At 45.4% G+C, this 16,348-nt stretch overlaps 1 protein-coding gene across 1 annotated transcript in view; it reads right to left on the reverse strand.

Moving 5' to 3' along the window:
• LOC139381686 (AT-rich interactive domain-containing protein 5B-like) overlaps window positions 1-14,864 on the reverse strand; it is a 120,425-nt gene extending 105,561 nt beyond the window's left edge. The window contains exons 1-2 of the mRNA XM_071125386.1: window positions 14,811-14,864; window positions 14,225-14,479 (exon numbers count right to left, since the gene is read on the reverse strand). Of these exons, the coding sequence (XP_070981487.1) occupies window positions 14,225-14,479; window positions 14,811-14,831 (276 nt within the window). The 5' untranslated portion in view covers window positions 14,832-14,864. The remainder of the gene's footprint in view (window positions 1-14,224; window positions 14,480-14,810) is intronic.
• Window positions 14,865-16,348: the final 1,484 nt, after the last annotated feature.

Genomic DNA, 16,348 nt, shown 5'->3' on the forward strand with positions numbered 1-16,348 from the left:
TTCAGGAACCTATTCTGACTACCACTGTGAATGTCTGGGGACACCAGCGTGTTCAGATCAGGAACCTATTCTGACTACCACTGTGAATGTCTGGGGACACCAGCGTGTTCAGTTCAGGAAACTATTCTGACTAACACTGTGAATGTCTGGGGACACCAGCGTGTTCAGTTCAGGAACCTATTCTGACGACCACTGTGAATGTCTGGGGACACCAGCGTGTTCAGTTCAGGAACCTATTCTGACTACCACTGTGAATGTCTGGGGACACCAGCGTGTTCAGATCAGGAACCTATTCTGACTAACATTGTGAATGTCTGGGGACACCAGCGTGTTCAGTTCAGGAAACTATTCTGACTAACACTGTGAATGTCTGGGGACACCAGCGTGTTCAGTTCAGGAACCTATTCTGACGACCACTGTGAATGTCTGGGGACACCAGCGTGTTCAGTTCAGGAACCTATTCTGACTTCCACTGTGAATGTCTGGGGACACCAGCGTGTTCAGTTCAGGAACCTATTCTGACTAACACTGTGAATGTCTGGGGACACCAGCGTGTTCAGTTCAGGAAACTATTCTGACTACCACTGTGAATGTCTGGGGACACCAGCGTGTTCAGTTCAGGAACCTATTCTGACTACCACTGTGAATGTCTGGGGACACCAGCGTGTTCAGATCAGGAACCTATTCTGACGACCACTGTGAATGTCTGGGGACACCAGCGTGTTCAGTTCAGGAACCTATTCTGACGACCACTGTGAATGTCTGGGGACACCAGCGTGTTCAGTTCAGGAAACTATTCTGACTACCACTGTGAATGTCTGGGGACACCAGCGTGTTCAGTTCAGGAACCTATTCTGACTAACACTGTGAATGTCTGGGGACACCAGCGTGTTCAGTTCAGGAAACTATTCTGACTAGCACTGTGAATGTCTGGGGACACCAGCGTGTTCAGTTCAGGAAACTATTCTGACTACCACTGTGAATGTCTGGGGACACCAGTGTGTTCAGTTCAGGAAACTATTCTGACTACCACTGTGAATGTCTGGGGACACCAGCGTGTTCAGTTCAGGAAACTATTCTGACTACCACTGTGAATGTCTGGGGACACCAGCGTGTTCAGTTCAGGAAACTATTCTGACTACCACTGTGAATGTCTGGGGACACCAGCGTGTTCAGTTCAGGAAACTATTCTGACGACCACTGTGAATGTCTGGGGACACCAGCGTGTTCAGTTCAGGAAACTATTCTGACTACCACTGTGAATGTCTGGGGACACCAGCGTGTTCAGATCAGGAAACTATTCTGACTACCACTGTGAATGTCTGGGGACACCAGCGTGTTCAGTTCAGGAAACTATTCTGACTACCACTGTGAATGTCTGGGGACACCAGCGTGTTCAGTTCAGGAACCTATTCTGACTACCACTGTGAATGTCTGGGGACACCAGCGTGTTCAGTTCAGGAAACTATTCTGACTACCACTGTGAATGTCTGGGGACACCAGCGTGTTCAGTTCAGGAAACTATTCTGACTACCACTGTGAATGTCTGGGGACACCAGCGTGTTCAGTTCAGGAAACTATTCTGACGACCACTGTGAATGTCTGGGGACACCAGCGTGTTCAGTTCAGGAAACTATTCTGACTACCACTGTGAATGTCTGGGGACACCAGCGTGTTCAGATCAGGAAACTATTCTGACTAACACTGTGAATGTCTGGGGACACCAGCGTGTTCAGTTCAGGAAACTATTCTGACTACCACTGTGAATGTCTGGGGACACCAGCGTGTTCAGTTCAGGAACCTATTCTGACGACCACTGTGAATGTCTGGGGACACCAGCGTGTTCAGTTCAGGAAACTATTCTGACTACCACTGTGAATGTCTGGGGACACCAGCGTGTTCAGTTCAGGAAACTATTCTGACTACCACTGTGAATGTCTGGGGACACCAGCGTGTTCAGATCAGGAAACTATTCTGACTAACACTGTGAATGTCTGGGGACACCAGCGTGTTCAGTTCAGGAACCTATTCTGACTACCACTGTGAATATCTGGGGACACCAGCGTGTTCAGTTCAGGAACCTATTCTGACGACCACTGTGAATGTCTGGGGACACCAGCGTGTTCAGTTCAGGAACCTATTCTGACGACCACTGTGAATGTCTGGGGACACCAGCGTGTTCAGTTCAGGAACCTATTCTGACTAACACTGTGAATGTCTGGGGACACCAGCGTGTTCAGTTCAGGAACCTATTCTGACGACCACTGTGAATGTCTGGGGACACCAGCGTGTTCAGTTCAGGAACCTATTCTGACTAACACTGTGAATGTCACACAGAACAATATTACTTCACAAAGAAACAAGCTGATGATCTAATACATATGTTCCAGGCATGAAAATACAAACATGTCCGTGTGCCAAGCAGCAGATATATGTCTGGAAGTCTGCCGCACATTCCCTCTCCTCTCTCTGCACCCCCAGCCCAAGTCACAGGGCTGACTGAATAGTCCCAAGTCACAGGGCTGCCTGAATAGTCCCAAGTCACAGGGCTGCCTGAATAGTCCAAGTCACAGGGCTGCCTGAATAGTCCAAGTCACAGGGCTGCCTGAATAGTCCCAAGTCACAGGGCTGCCTGAATAGTCCCAAGTCACAGGGCTGCCTGAATAGTCCAAGTCACAGGGCTGCCTGAATAGTCCAAGTCACAGGGCTGACTGAATAGTCCCAAGTCACAGGGCTGACTGAATAGTCCCAAGTCACAGGGCTGACTGAATAGTCCCAAGTCACAGGGCTGACTGAATAGTCCTAAGTCACAGGGCTGCCTGAATAGTCCCAAGTCACAGGGCTGCCTGAATAGTCCAAGTCACAGGGCTGCCTGAATAGTCCAAGTCACAGGGCTGACTGAATAGTCCCAAGTCACAGGGCTGACTGTTTAGTCCCAAGTCACAGGGCTGTCTGTTTAGTCCCAAGTCACAGGGCTGACTGAATAGTCCAAGTCACAGGGCTGACTGAATAGTCCCAAGTCACAGGGCTGACTGAAGAGTCCCAAGTCACAGGGCTGCCTGAATAGTCCCACGTCACAGGGCTGCCTGAATAGTCCCAAGTCACAGGGCTGACTGTTTAGTCCAAGTCACAGGGCTGCCTGAATAGTCCCAAGTCACAGGGCTGCCTGTTTAGTGCCAAGTCACAGGGCTGACTGTTTAGTCCCAAGTCACAGGGCTGCCTGATTAGTCCCAAGTTACAGGGCTGCCTGATTAGTCCAAGTCACAGGGCTGCCTGAATAGTCCAAGACACAGGGCTGCCTGTTTAGTCCCAAGTCACAGGGCTGACTGAATAGTCCAAAGTCACAGGGCTGCCTGAATAGTCCCAAGTCACAGGGCTGCCTGAATAGTCCCAAGTCACAGGGCTGCCTGAATAGTCCCAAGTCACAGGGCTGACTGTTTAGTCCAAGTCACAGGGCTGCCTGAATAGTCCCAAGTCACAGGGCTGCCTGTTTAGTGCCAAGTCACAGGGCTGACTGTTTAGTCCCAAGTCACAGGGCTGCCTGATTAGTCCCAAGTTACAGGGCTGCCTGATTAGTCCAAGTCACAGGGCTGCCTGAATAGTCCAAGTCACAGGGCTGCCTGTTTAGTCCCAAGTCACAGGGCTGCCTGTTTAGTCCCAAGTCACAGGGCTGACTGAATAGTCCCAAGTCACAGGGCTGTCTGTTTAGTCCCAAGTCACAGGGCTGCCTGAATAGTCCAAGTCACAGGGCTGCCTGAATAGTCCAAGTCACAGGGCTGCCTGTTTAGTCCCAAGTCACAGGGCTGCCTGTTTAGTCCCAAGTCACAGGGCTGCCTGAATTGTCCAAGTCACAAGGCTGCCTGTTTAGTCCCAAGTCACAGGGCTGCCTGTTTAGTCCCAAGTCACAGGGCTGACTGAATAGTCCCAAGTCACAGGGCTGCCTGTTTAGTCCCAAGTCACAGGGCTGACTGAATAGTCCCAAGTCACAGGGCTGACTGTTTAGTCCCAAGTCACAGGGCTGCCTGTTTAGTCCCAAGTCACAGGGCTGACTGAATAGTCCCAAGTCACAGGGCTGCCTGTTTAGTCCCAAGTCACAGGGCTGACTGAATAGTCCCAAGTCACAGGGCTGCCTGAATAGTCCAAGTCACAGGGCTGCCTGTTTAGTCCAAGTCACAGGGCTGCCTGTTTAGTCCAAGTCACAGGGCTGCCTGTTTAGTCCCAAGTCACAGGGCTGCCTGTTTAGTCCAAGTCACAGGGCTGCCTGAATAGTCCAAGTCACAGGGCTGACTGAAGAGTCCCAAGTCACAGGGCTGCCTGTTTAGTCCCAAGTCACAGGGCTGCCTGAATAGTCCCAAGTCACAGGGCTGACTGAATAGTCCCAAGTCACAGGGCTGACTGAATAGTCCCAAGTCACAGGGCTGACTGAATAGTCCCAAGTCACAGGGCTGACTGAATAGTCCCAAGTCACAGGGCTGACTGAATAGTCCCAAGTCACAGGGCTGCCTGAATAGTCCCAAGTCACAGGGTTTGTGTTGATGTGCAGTGTTACAACAGCTAGGTAGAGTAACATACAGTTGAGGGAGCGTAGTGTTACAACAGCTAGGCAGAGTAACATACAGTTGAGGGAGCTTAGTGTTGATGTGTAGTGTTACAACAGCTAGGTAGAGTAACATACAGTTGAGGGAGCGTAGTGTTACAACAGCTAGGTAGAGTAACATACAGTTGAGGGAGCGTAGTGTTACAACAGCTAGGCAGAGTAACATACAGTTGAGGGAGCTTAGTGTTGATGTGTAGTGTTGCAACAGCTAGGCAGAGTAACATACAGTTGAGGGAGCTTAGTGTTGATGTGTAGTGTTACAACAGCTAGGCAGAGTAACATACAGTTGAGGGAGCTTAGTGTTGATGTGTAGTGTTACAACAGCTAGGCAGAGTAACATACAGTTGAGGGAGCGTAGTGTTACAACAGCTAGGCAGAGTAACATACAGTTGAGGGAGCTTAGTGTTGATGTGTAGTGTTACAACAGCTAGGCAGAGTAACATACAGTTGAGGGAGCTTAGTGTTGATGTGCAGTGTTACAACAGCTAGGCAGAGTAACATACAGTTGAGGGAGGGAGTGTAGTGTTACAACAGCTAGGCAGAGTAACATACAGTTGAGGGAGCTTAGTGTTGATGTGTAGTGTTACAACAGCTAGGCAGAGTAACATACAGTTGAGGGAGCTTAGTGTTGATGTGTAGTGTTACAACAGCTAGGCAGAGTAACATACAGTTGAGGGAGTGTAGTGTTACAACAGCTAGGCAGAGTAACATACAGTTGAGGGAGCTTAGTGTTGATGTGTAGTGTTACAACAGCTAGGCAGAGTAACATACAGTTGAGGGAGCTTAGTGTTGATGTGTAGTGTTACAACAGCTAGGCAGAGTAACATACAGTTGAGGGAGCTTAGTGTTGATGTGCAGTGTTACAACAGCTAGGCAGAGTAACATACAGTTGAGGGAGCTTAGTGTTGATGTGCAGTGTTACAACAGCTAGGCAGAGTAACATACAGTTGAGGGAGCTTAGTGTTGATGTGCAGTGTTACAACAGCTAGGCAGAGTAACATACAGTTGAGGGAGCTTAGTGTTGATGTGTAGTGTTACAACAGCTAGGTAGAGTAACATACAGTTGAGGGAGTGTAGTGTTACAACAGCTAGGTAGAGTAACATACAGTTGAGGGAGCTTAGTGTTGATGTGTAGTGTTGCAACAGCTAGGTAGAGTAACATACAGTTGAGGGAGTGTAGTGTTACAACAGCTAGGCAGAGTAACATACAGTTGAGGGAGCTTAGTGTTGATGTGTAGTGTTACAACAGCTAGGCAGAGTAACATACAGTTGAGGGAGCTTAGTGTTGATGTGTAGTGTTACAACAGCTAGGCAGAGTAACATACAGTTGAGGGAGCGTAGTGTTACAACAGCTAGGTAGAGTAACATACAGTTGAGGGAGCTTAGTGTTGATGTGTAGTGTTACAACAGCTAGGCAGAGTAACATACAGTTGAGGGAGCGTAGTGTTGCAACAGCTAGGTAGAGTAACATACAGTTGAGGGAGCGTAGTGTTACAACAGCTAGGTAGAGTAACATACAGTTGAGGGAGCTTAGTGTTGATGTGTAGTGTTACAACAGCTAGGTAGAGTAACATACAGTTGAGGGAGCTTAGTGTTACAACAGCTAGGTAGAGTAACATACAGTTGAGGGAGCTTAGTGTTGATGTGTAGTGTTGCAACAGCTAGGTAGAGTAACATAGTCAAACTGCTGATGGATTCAGATACTGATCTATTTATAGAAAGCTGTTTTACTTCTGCCTGACTAAAAGCATTATTCCTGGGGGTTGCCAGGACGGCCGCAGCTTCGGCAGTGTGCTGCTGATATTCACAGAGAGGAGAAAAGCTGTCCAACAACTGGCTCCAATATCATGGAAACCATGAGGACAATATACTTTAGTTTTGCTCCCAGGGTGCATCCCAAATGACACCCTATTCCTTCTTATTGCACTACTTTTGACCAGAGCCCATTGGTCCCCATAGTGCACTGGGGAACAGGATGTGATTTAAGACCATGGCCTAACCTCTTCTAGTTTCTGTTCTGTTCCAACTGATGACATCACACATAATAACACCACAGCCTTCCATCTGATTAATAAATACACAACAACTGATGACATCACACATAATAACACCACAGCCTTCCATCTGATTAATAAATACACAACAACTGATGACATCACACATAATAACACCACGGCCTTCCATCTGATTAATAAATACACAATAACTGATGACATCACACATAATAACACCACGGCCTTCCATCTGATTAATAAATACACAACAACTGATGGTTAATAAGGTAATAACATGGCTACATTACACTGTGCTACCAGGTAATAACATGGGCTTCATTACACTGTGCTACCAGGTAATAACAGGGCTTCATTACACTGTGCTACCAGGTAATAACATGGGCTACATTACACTGTGCTACCAGGTAATAACATGGGCTACATTACACTGTGCTACCAGGTAATAACATGGGCTACATTACACTGTGCTACCAGGTAATAACATGGGCTACATTACACTGTGCTACCTGGTAATAACATGGGCTACATTACACTGTGCTACCAGGTAATAACATGGGCTACATTACACTGTGCTACCAGGTAATAACATGGGCTACATTACACTGTGCTACCAGGTAATAACATGGGCTACATTACACTGTGCTACCAGGTAATAACATGGGCTACATTACACTGTGCTACCAGGTAATAACATGGGCTACATTACACTGTGCTACCAGGTAATAACATGGGCTACATTACACTGTGCTACCAGGTAATAACATGGGCTACATTACACTGTGCTACCAGGTAATAACATGGGCTACATTACACTGTGCTACCAGGTAATAACATGGGCTACATTACACTGTGCTACCAGGTAATAACATGGCTACATTACACTGTGCTACCAGGTAATAACATGGGCTTCATTACACTGTGCTACCAGGTAATAACATGGGCCTCATTACACTGTGCATCTGGTAATAACATGGGCTACATTACACTGTGCTACCAGGTAATAACATGGGCTTCATTACACTGTGCTACCAGGTAATAACATGGGCTACATTACACTGTGCTACCAGGTAATAACATGGGCTACATTACACTGTGCTACCAGGTAATAACATGGGCTACATTACACTGTGCTACCAGGTAATAACATGGGCTTCATTACACTGTGCTACCAGGTAATAACAGGGCAACATTACACTGTGCTACCAGGTAATAACATGGGCTTCATCACACTGTGCTACCAGGTAATAACAGGGCTACATTACACTGTGCTATCTGGTAATAACATGGCTACATTACACTGTGCTATCTGGTAATAACATGGGCTACATTACACTGTGCTATCAGATAATAACATGGGCTACATTACACTGTGCTACCAGGTAATAACATGGGCTACATTACACTGTGCTACCAGGTAATAACATGGCTACATTACACTGTGCTACCAGGTAATAACATGGGCTTCATTACACTGTGCTACCAGGAAATAACAGGGCTTCATTACACTGTGCTACCAGGTAATAACAGGGCTTCATTACACTGTGCTACCAGGTAATAACATGGGCTACATTACACTGTGCTACCTGGTAATAACATGGGCTACATTACACTGTGCTACCAGGTAATAACATGGGCTACATTACACTGTGCTACCAGGTAATAACATGGGCTACATTACACTGTGCTACCAGGTAATAACATGGGCTACATTACACTGTGCTACCAGGTAATAACATGGGCTACATTACACTGTGCTACCAGGTAATAACATGGGCTACATTACACTGTGCTACCAGGTAATAACATGGGCTACATTACACTGTGCTACCAGGTAATAACATGGGCTACATTACACTGTGCTACCAGGTAATAACATGGGCTACATTACACTGTGCTACCAGGTAATAACATGGCTACATTACACTGTGCTACCAGGTAATAACATGGGCTTCATTACACTGTGCTACCAGGTAATAACATGGGCCTCATTACACTGTGCATCTGGTAATAACATGGGCTACATTACACTGTGCTACCAGGTAATAACATGGGCTTCATTACACTGTGCTACCAGGTAATAACATGGGCTACATTACACTGTGCTACCAGGTAATAACATGGGCTACATTACACTGTGCTACCAGGTAATAACATGGGCTACATTACACTGTGCTACCAGGTAATAACATGGGCTTCATTACACTGTGCTACCAGGTAATAACAGGGCAACATTACACTGTGCTACCAGGTAATAACATGGGCTTCATCACACTGTGCTACCAGGTAATAACAGGGCTACATTACACTGTGCTATCTGGTAATAACATGGCTACATTACACTGTGCTATCTGGTAATAACATGGGCTACATTACACTGTGCTATCAGATAATAACATGGGCTACATTACACTGTGCTACCAGGTAATAACATGGCTACATTACACTGTGCTACCAGGTAATAACATGGCTATATACAGGAAGTACCAGGTAATAACATGGCTATATACAGGAAGTACCAGGTAATAACATGGCTACATTACACTGTGCTACCAGGTAATAACATGGCTACATTACACTGTGCTACCAGGTAATAACATGGCTACATTACACTGTGCTACCAGTTATTAACATGGGCTTCATTACACTGTGCTATCTGGTAATAACATGGCTACATTACACTGTGCTACCAGGTAATAACAGGGCTACATTACACTGTGCTACCAGGTAATAACATGGCTACATTACACTGTGCTACCAGGTAATAACATGGGCTACATTACACTGTGCTATCTGGTAATAACATGGGCTACATTACACTGTGCTACCAGGTAATAACATGGCTACATTACACTGTGCTACCAGGTAATAACATGGCTACATTACACTGTGCTACCAGGTAATAACATGGCTACATTACACTGTGCTACCAGGTAATAACATGGCTACATTACACTGTGCTACCAGGTAATAACATGGCTACATTACACTGTGCTACCAGGTAATAACATGGCTACATTACACTGTGCTACCAGGTAATAACATGGCTACATTACACTGTGCTACCAGGTAATAGCATGGCTACATTACACTGTGCTACCAGGTAATAACATGGCTACATTACACTGTGCTACCAGGTAATAACATGGCTACATTATACTGTGCTACCAGGTAATAACATGGCTACATTACACTGTGCTACCAGGTAATAACATGGCTATATACAGGAAGTACCAGGTAATAACATGGCTATATACAGGAAGTAACAGGTAATAACTTGGCTACATACAGGAAGTACCAGTACTGAGTAAATGTGCAGGGGTACCAGGTAATGACATAGATAAGTACATATAGGTAAATCAAATCAAACTGTATTTGTCACCTGCACCGAATACAACAGGTGTAGGTAGACCTTATTGTGAAATTCTTACTTACAAGCCATTAACCAACAGTGCAGAAAATATTTACCAAATAAACTAAAGTAAAAAAACAATAAAAAGTAACAGATTAAAATAACAATAACAAGGCAATATACAGGGGGGTACCAGTACTGAGTCAATGTGGAGGCTATATACAGGGGGTACCGGTACTGAGTCAATGTGGAGGCTATATACAGGGGGTACCAGTACTGAGTCAATGTGGAGGCTATATACAGGGGGGTACCAGTACTGAGTCAATGTGGAGGCTATATACAGGGGGTACCGGTACTGAGTCAATGTGGAGGCTATATACAGGGGGTACCAGTACTGAGTCAATGTGGAGGCTATATACAGGGGGTACCGGTACTGAGTCAATGTGGAGGCTATATACAGGTGGTACCAGTACTGAGTCAATGTGGAGGCTATATACAGGGGGGTACCAGTACTGAGTCAATGTGGAGGCTATATACAGGGGGGTACCAGTACTGAGTCAATGTGGAGGCTATATACAGGGGGGTACCAGTACTGAGTCAATGTGGAGGCTATATACAGGGGGGTACCAGTACTGAGTCAATGTGGAGGCTATATACAGGGGGGTACCAGTACTGAGTCAATGTGGAGGTTATATACAGGGGGTACCGGTACTGAGTCAATGTGGAGGCTATATACAGGTGGTACCGGTACAGAGTCAATGTGGAGGCTATATACAGGGGGTACCAGTACTGAGTCAATGTGGAGGCTATATACAGGGGGTACCAGTACTGAGTCAATGTGGAGGCTATATACAGGGGGTACCAGTACTGAGTCAATGTGGAGGCTATATACAGGGGGTACCAGTACTGAGTCAATGTGGAGGCTATATACAGGGGGTACCAGTACTGAGTCAATGTGGAGGCTATATACAGGGGGTACCAGTACTGAGTCAATGTGGAGGCTATATACAGGGGGTACCAGTACTGAGTCAATGTGGAGGCTATATACAGGGGGTACCAGTACTGAGTCAATGTGGAGGCTATATACAGGGGGTACCAGTACTGAGTCAATGTGGAGGCTATATACAGGGGGTACCAGTACTGAGTCAATGTGGAGGCTATATACAGGGGGTACCAGTACTGAGTCAATGTGGAGGCTATATACAGGGGGTACCAGTACTGAGTCAATGTGGAGGCTATATACAGGGGGTACCAGTACTGAGTCAATGTGGAGGCTATATACAGGGGGTACCGGTACAGAGTCAATGTGGAGGCTATATACAGGGGGTACTGGTACAGAGTCAATGTGGAGGCTATATACAGGGGTACCAGTACAGAGTCAATGTGGAGGCTATATACAGCGGGCACAGGTTAGTCTGGGTAATTTGTACATGTAGGTAGGGGTGACGTGACTATGCATAGATAATAAAGAGCTAGTAACAGCAGTGTAAATAGTCCGGTGGCCATTTGAGAGTCTCTCTCTCTCTCTCTCTCTCTCTCTCTCTCTCTCTCTCTCTCTCTCTCTCTCTCTCTCTCTCTCTCTCTCTCTCTCTCTCTCTCTCTCTCTCTCTCTCTCTCTCTCTCTCTCTCTCTCTCTCTCTCTCTCTCTCTCTCTCTCTCTCTCTCTCTCTCTCTCTCCCTCCCTCCCTCCCTCCCTCCCTCCCTCCCTCCCTCCCTCTCTCTCTCTCTCTCTCTCTCTCTCTCTAACCTAATTTCCATTTTATTTGATGGATAGGCATGTGAGTTATTCTGTACAAATGCTAATGTAATTCAGTTTTCCAATTTGCTGAGGGCAGTATAAATGTTGTGGCAGCGAGGGGCACTGTGGGTGTCAAATTACTAGTGGCCAGGTTCACACTCAATCACATTGTTGTTTAGATTCTCCATATGGGGCTAATTTTCCTACAGCTCTTAAAACATTCAGGAACTAATGGCTGACACACACACAGTTTAACATGATCAGATTACGTGACTAATCATTGATTATAACTGATCAATAAAACATACAATAACCCTAGCATCGGTTATCCTAAATTATAAACTGGGTGGTTCGAGACCTGAATGCTGATTGGCTGAATACCACGGGTATGACAAAACATGTATTTTTACTGCTCTTATTATATTGGTAACCAGTTTATAACAGCAATAAGGCACCTTGGGAGTTTGTGATATACGGCCAATATACCACGGCTAAGGGCTGAGTCCATGCACTCCGAGTTGGCTATATACCACACCCGCTCGTGCCTTATTGCTTAATTATACTGAACTTGTTTTGAATAAAGTGTTGTCCTTGGGCTGGTAATCCTATCCACCTTGCTGTCTCTGGAACACCTATCATGTAAACTGTAATTATTTATTGTCATGGGCCTAGTTAAATAAAGGGTCAATAAAAATGTAATTATAAAAAATGTACTCAACACATTTGAAAGAAAATAATAATAAGGAGGAGGGAGGAGGAAGAGGAGAGGGGGTGAAGGGGGATGGGAGGAGGAGGAGGTGGAGGAGGGGGATGGGAGGAGGAGGTGGAGGGGATGGGAGGAGGAGGAGAGGAGGGGGGGTGGGAGGAAGAGGAGAGGAGGAGGGGGATGGGAGCTTGGGAGGAGGAGAGGAGGAGAAGGAGGAGGAGGAGGGAGGAGGAAGAGGAGAGGGGGTGTAGGGGGATGGGAGGATGGGAGGAGGAGGAGGTGGAGGAGGGGAATGGGAGGAGGAGGAGAGGATGAGGGGGATGGGAGCTTAGGAGGAGGAGGAGAGGAGGTGGAGGGGAGACAGGGAAGGAGGAGGAGAGGAGGCGGGTAGGAGAGGAGGAGGGGTGGGAAGAGGGTAGCTCTAACAGATGACAAGTTAGTTAGAGGGTCTGAATATGGGTCTAGTTAACTGAACTAACAGCAGGTTAACTCTGGTTTTAATCTTTTCCACCGTGTTACACTGACTAAACATCCAGCTCTATTCAGACTGAAGTTTCTCTAATATCCCCCATCGTTCATCTTTCTGCAGTGAGACCTTGACATTCTCCGGAGCAGCAGAGATACAGAAAACCTGTTGCTTATTATGAGAAGGAAATGTGATCCTCCGCTCCTCGGGGGGTTCAGTGAGAGAGGAGTTGTTTTCTTTGTAATGTGTCTGACTGATTACAGCAGCATAACAACATAAAATACATTCATCCTTTACTACGCTACATTAGGGATGTGGCCAGCCGCTGAGCGTTTACACTCCATTGCCTTGTTCCATAATGCATTACATTCTTGAAATAGCGCAGATAATAATGCACGCAGCGCAACTCATCAAGTCGATGCGGCACTTAAAGGGTTAAGTTTTCATGCATTTTTCTTTCTCACAAATTGCCCTGATAGCAGATGCCCCTATCAGCGATACGGAATGAAGCTGCAGCACTTTTCCGTAATAACCTTCACAAATGTCAGCCTACCCGTTAAGGCATCCCAGCTTGGTGCTTTATCTGCTTGTAAATCAATTCCCACAGCCCGGAGAGGGTATGGAGAAAATGTCCGCTTACAATACTTGTAGTCTAGTGTGTGAACGCAGCTGATTCAGGTCTATAATAAAGGCATTGCGTAACATTTGGAGCTGTCTAATAAACGTGACAGATCACATTCACAGACCGGCTGCCGCGGTCCTTCCCGCTCTAGGTTGTTAATGTAGCTTTACAAAACGCCCATGACAATCAAGAATTCCAATTCATCATATTGACAACCAGTCATGAGGCAATCTGCTCGACACTGACAAAATACGGCTTTTGATTCATGGTCTCATGCTTAGGATATCCGCACGGTTCTACTAAACGGGGATATGAAATATGAAAAGTAGTGATCTAACAACTTTATAATATCACAATCGATGCTTTCACACAGATGGCCAATATATATATATATATATATATATATATATAGGCCTATTTCATCAAACTAAAATAAGCGACAAAACAAAATGACTAGTCAGCGCTAGAGCCAGGGGATTGTGTAGAGAGGACAGCAGGTAATTTCAGGCCCCATTAGTAGCCTATGTGACATGAATAACCGCATCGGTTGTCTCACTAGAGGAAATACGAGGTGTTATCCGTTTTTGTGTCACACAGAAAGCGGAATCGAGATAGCAGCTCCATTTTGGTCATACCACCGACACAGACATTATTTTAAATGTTATTCGCAGAAAAATGCAGTCTATAATTTATCACACAAAGTATAAGGCAGGAAGAAAATGTGTAATCACCTCTCCGTGACTGACAGTCCGTCCCTGAGGGGTGTCTTCGGGGAGAAAATAAAGTTTGGAGCTGGATAAAAGTTGTTTTCTGGTACTTTCTTCCCATAACAGCTGTAGCTCCGCTATGCAGAGCGGTTCCCCGGGTCTACACCTCACTAGGAAAAAGTCTCCCAGAGACAGGATCCGAGGATTGGCTTCAATGTCAAACCCAAAAGCCTTGTAGAAAATGTAAGGTCCGTGAAAACCGCAAGGTGAGCCGACCCACTGCGGAAACAGCGATAAGTCATTAATTTCACTGATTACCCAGTACCAGGCATATAAAACAAGCACAAATCAAAAGCAACATGCACTTGATTGAATTGAAACATTAAAACCGTATAACGATCGCAATATGATTTAATTAAAGGATACTTTTTTTTAAAACAAATGATCTGATAGAACATAATGATTTATAAAATAGCCTATAAAATGTTGTTAAAAAGTTTCCTGTATTCATGCATTATTATTATATATAACACAATATCCGTAACTTTGGCTTCCATCACTAAGAAATTAAATGCGATAAAAGAGAATCGGGGTAGATAATGATAAATACCGTGAGTGAGTTGGGCTCCATCTCGACGCTCTCAACATTCACTCCAAAACTGTCCGCTTGAATGGACTGCTAAACGGTCCTGGAAGGGAGCAATATATGCGCACGCAGTATTGCGTCCTGCGTCAATATGAAATCAAAATATTAGCAATCTAGTACACCCAAAATGTATAAAAATGTCGTCTAATATTTCTTCAGTGTACTTTATTTCAAATGTACATTTTTGTTGTAGAATTGCAAAAGGAAATAGCCATGCTAAATTCCAAAAGGCATGGGTGCATGCCCTCATAGAGAGACTGGTGTGAAATCCATATCCATTAAAACATCTGGATGATCTAATTATTGTGATCTGCTCTTGCCGACAGGACAATATCCACATACCGGTGATGCTGCGATGCAAACTATATTTATTCAAAACGATTTCAGCCTCTAATCATCCAATATGTGTAATAACACAGTTATGTCTCTGTCAGGACCTGAAGCAACGACGTTTGAATATGTAATAATAAAAAACATCATTTCCTGCAGAGATGCAAGGTCTCTTTCTCTCTCTCTGTCTCTCTCTTCCCTCTCTCCCTCTATGTCTCTCTCTTCCCTCTCTCCCTCTATGTCTCTCTCTTTCTCTCTATGTCTCTCTATGTCTCTCTCTGTCTCTCTCTCTATGTCTCTCTCTGTCTCTCTCTCCCGCTATGTCTCTCTCTGTCTCTCTCTTCCCTCTCTCTCTGTCTCTCTCTGTCTCTCTCTTCCCTATCTCTCTATGTCTCTCTCTGTCTCTCTCTGTCTCTCTCTTCCCTATCTCTCTATGTATCTCTCTATGTCTCTCTCTGTCTCTCTCTTCCCTATCTCTCTATGTCTCTCTCTGTCTCTCTCTTCCCTATCTCTATGTCTCTCTCTGTCTCTCTCCCGCTATGTCTCTCTGTCTCTCTCTTCCCTATCTCTCTATATATCTCTCTCTTCCCTATCTCTCTATCTCACTCTTCCCTCTCTCACTCTGTCTCACTCTTCCCTCTCTCACTCTGTCTCTCTCTTCCCTCTCTCACTCTGTCTCTCTCTTCCCTCTCTCTCTCTATGTCTCTCTCTTCCCTCTCTCACTCTGTCTCACTCTTCCCTCTCTCACTCTGTCTCTCTCTTCCCTATCTCTCTATGTCTCTCTCTTCCCTATCTCTCTATGTCTCTCTCTATGTCTCTCTCGCTATGTCTCTCTCGCTATGTCTCTTTCGCTATGTCTGTTTCCTCTCACTCTTCTTATTTCTAGAATGCATCAGCTAAACTGTATGTACTTTCGCCGAACCTCTGCTCAAGTTCGCCACCTGTGAAATCTCGCTTGCTGCCGGAGACAGATGGGGGCAGTTCCAGAGTCGTTACATTGTGCCTATACCCGTTAATTAGTTGTTACATTGTGTCTATGCCAGTTAATTAGTTGTTACATTGTGTCTATGCCAGTTAATTAGTTGTTACATTGTGTCTATGCCAGTTAATTAGTTGTTACATTGTGTCTATACCCGTTAATTAGTTGTTACATTGTGTCTATACCCGTTAAT

The sequence above is a fragment of the Oncorhynchus clarkii genome, chromosome 23, assembly GCF_045791955.1.
Source record: "Oncorhynchus clarkii lewisi isolate Uvic-CL-2024 chromosome 23, UVic_Ocla_1.0, whole genome shotgun sequence".
Classification (NCBI taxonomy): domain Eukaryota; kingdom Metazoa; phylum Chordata; class Actinopteri; order Salmoniformes; family Salmonidae; genus Oncorhynchus; species Oncorhynchus clarkii.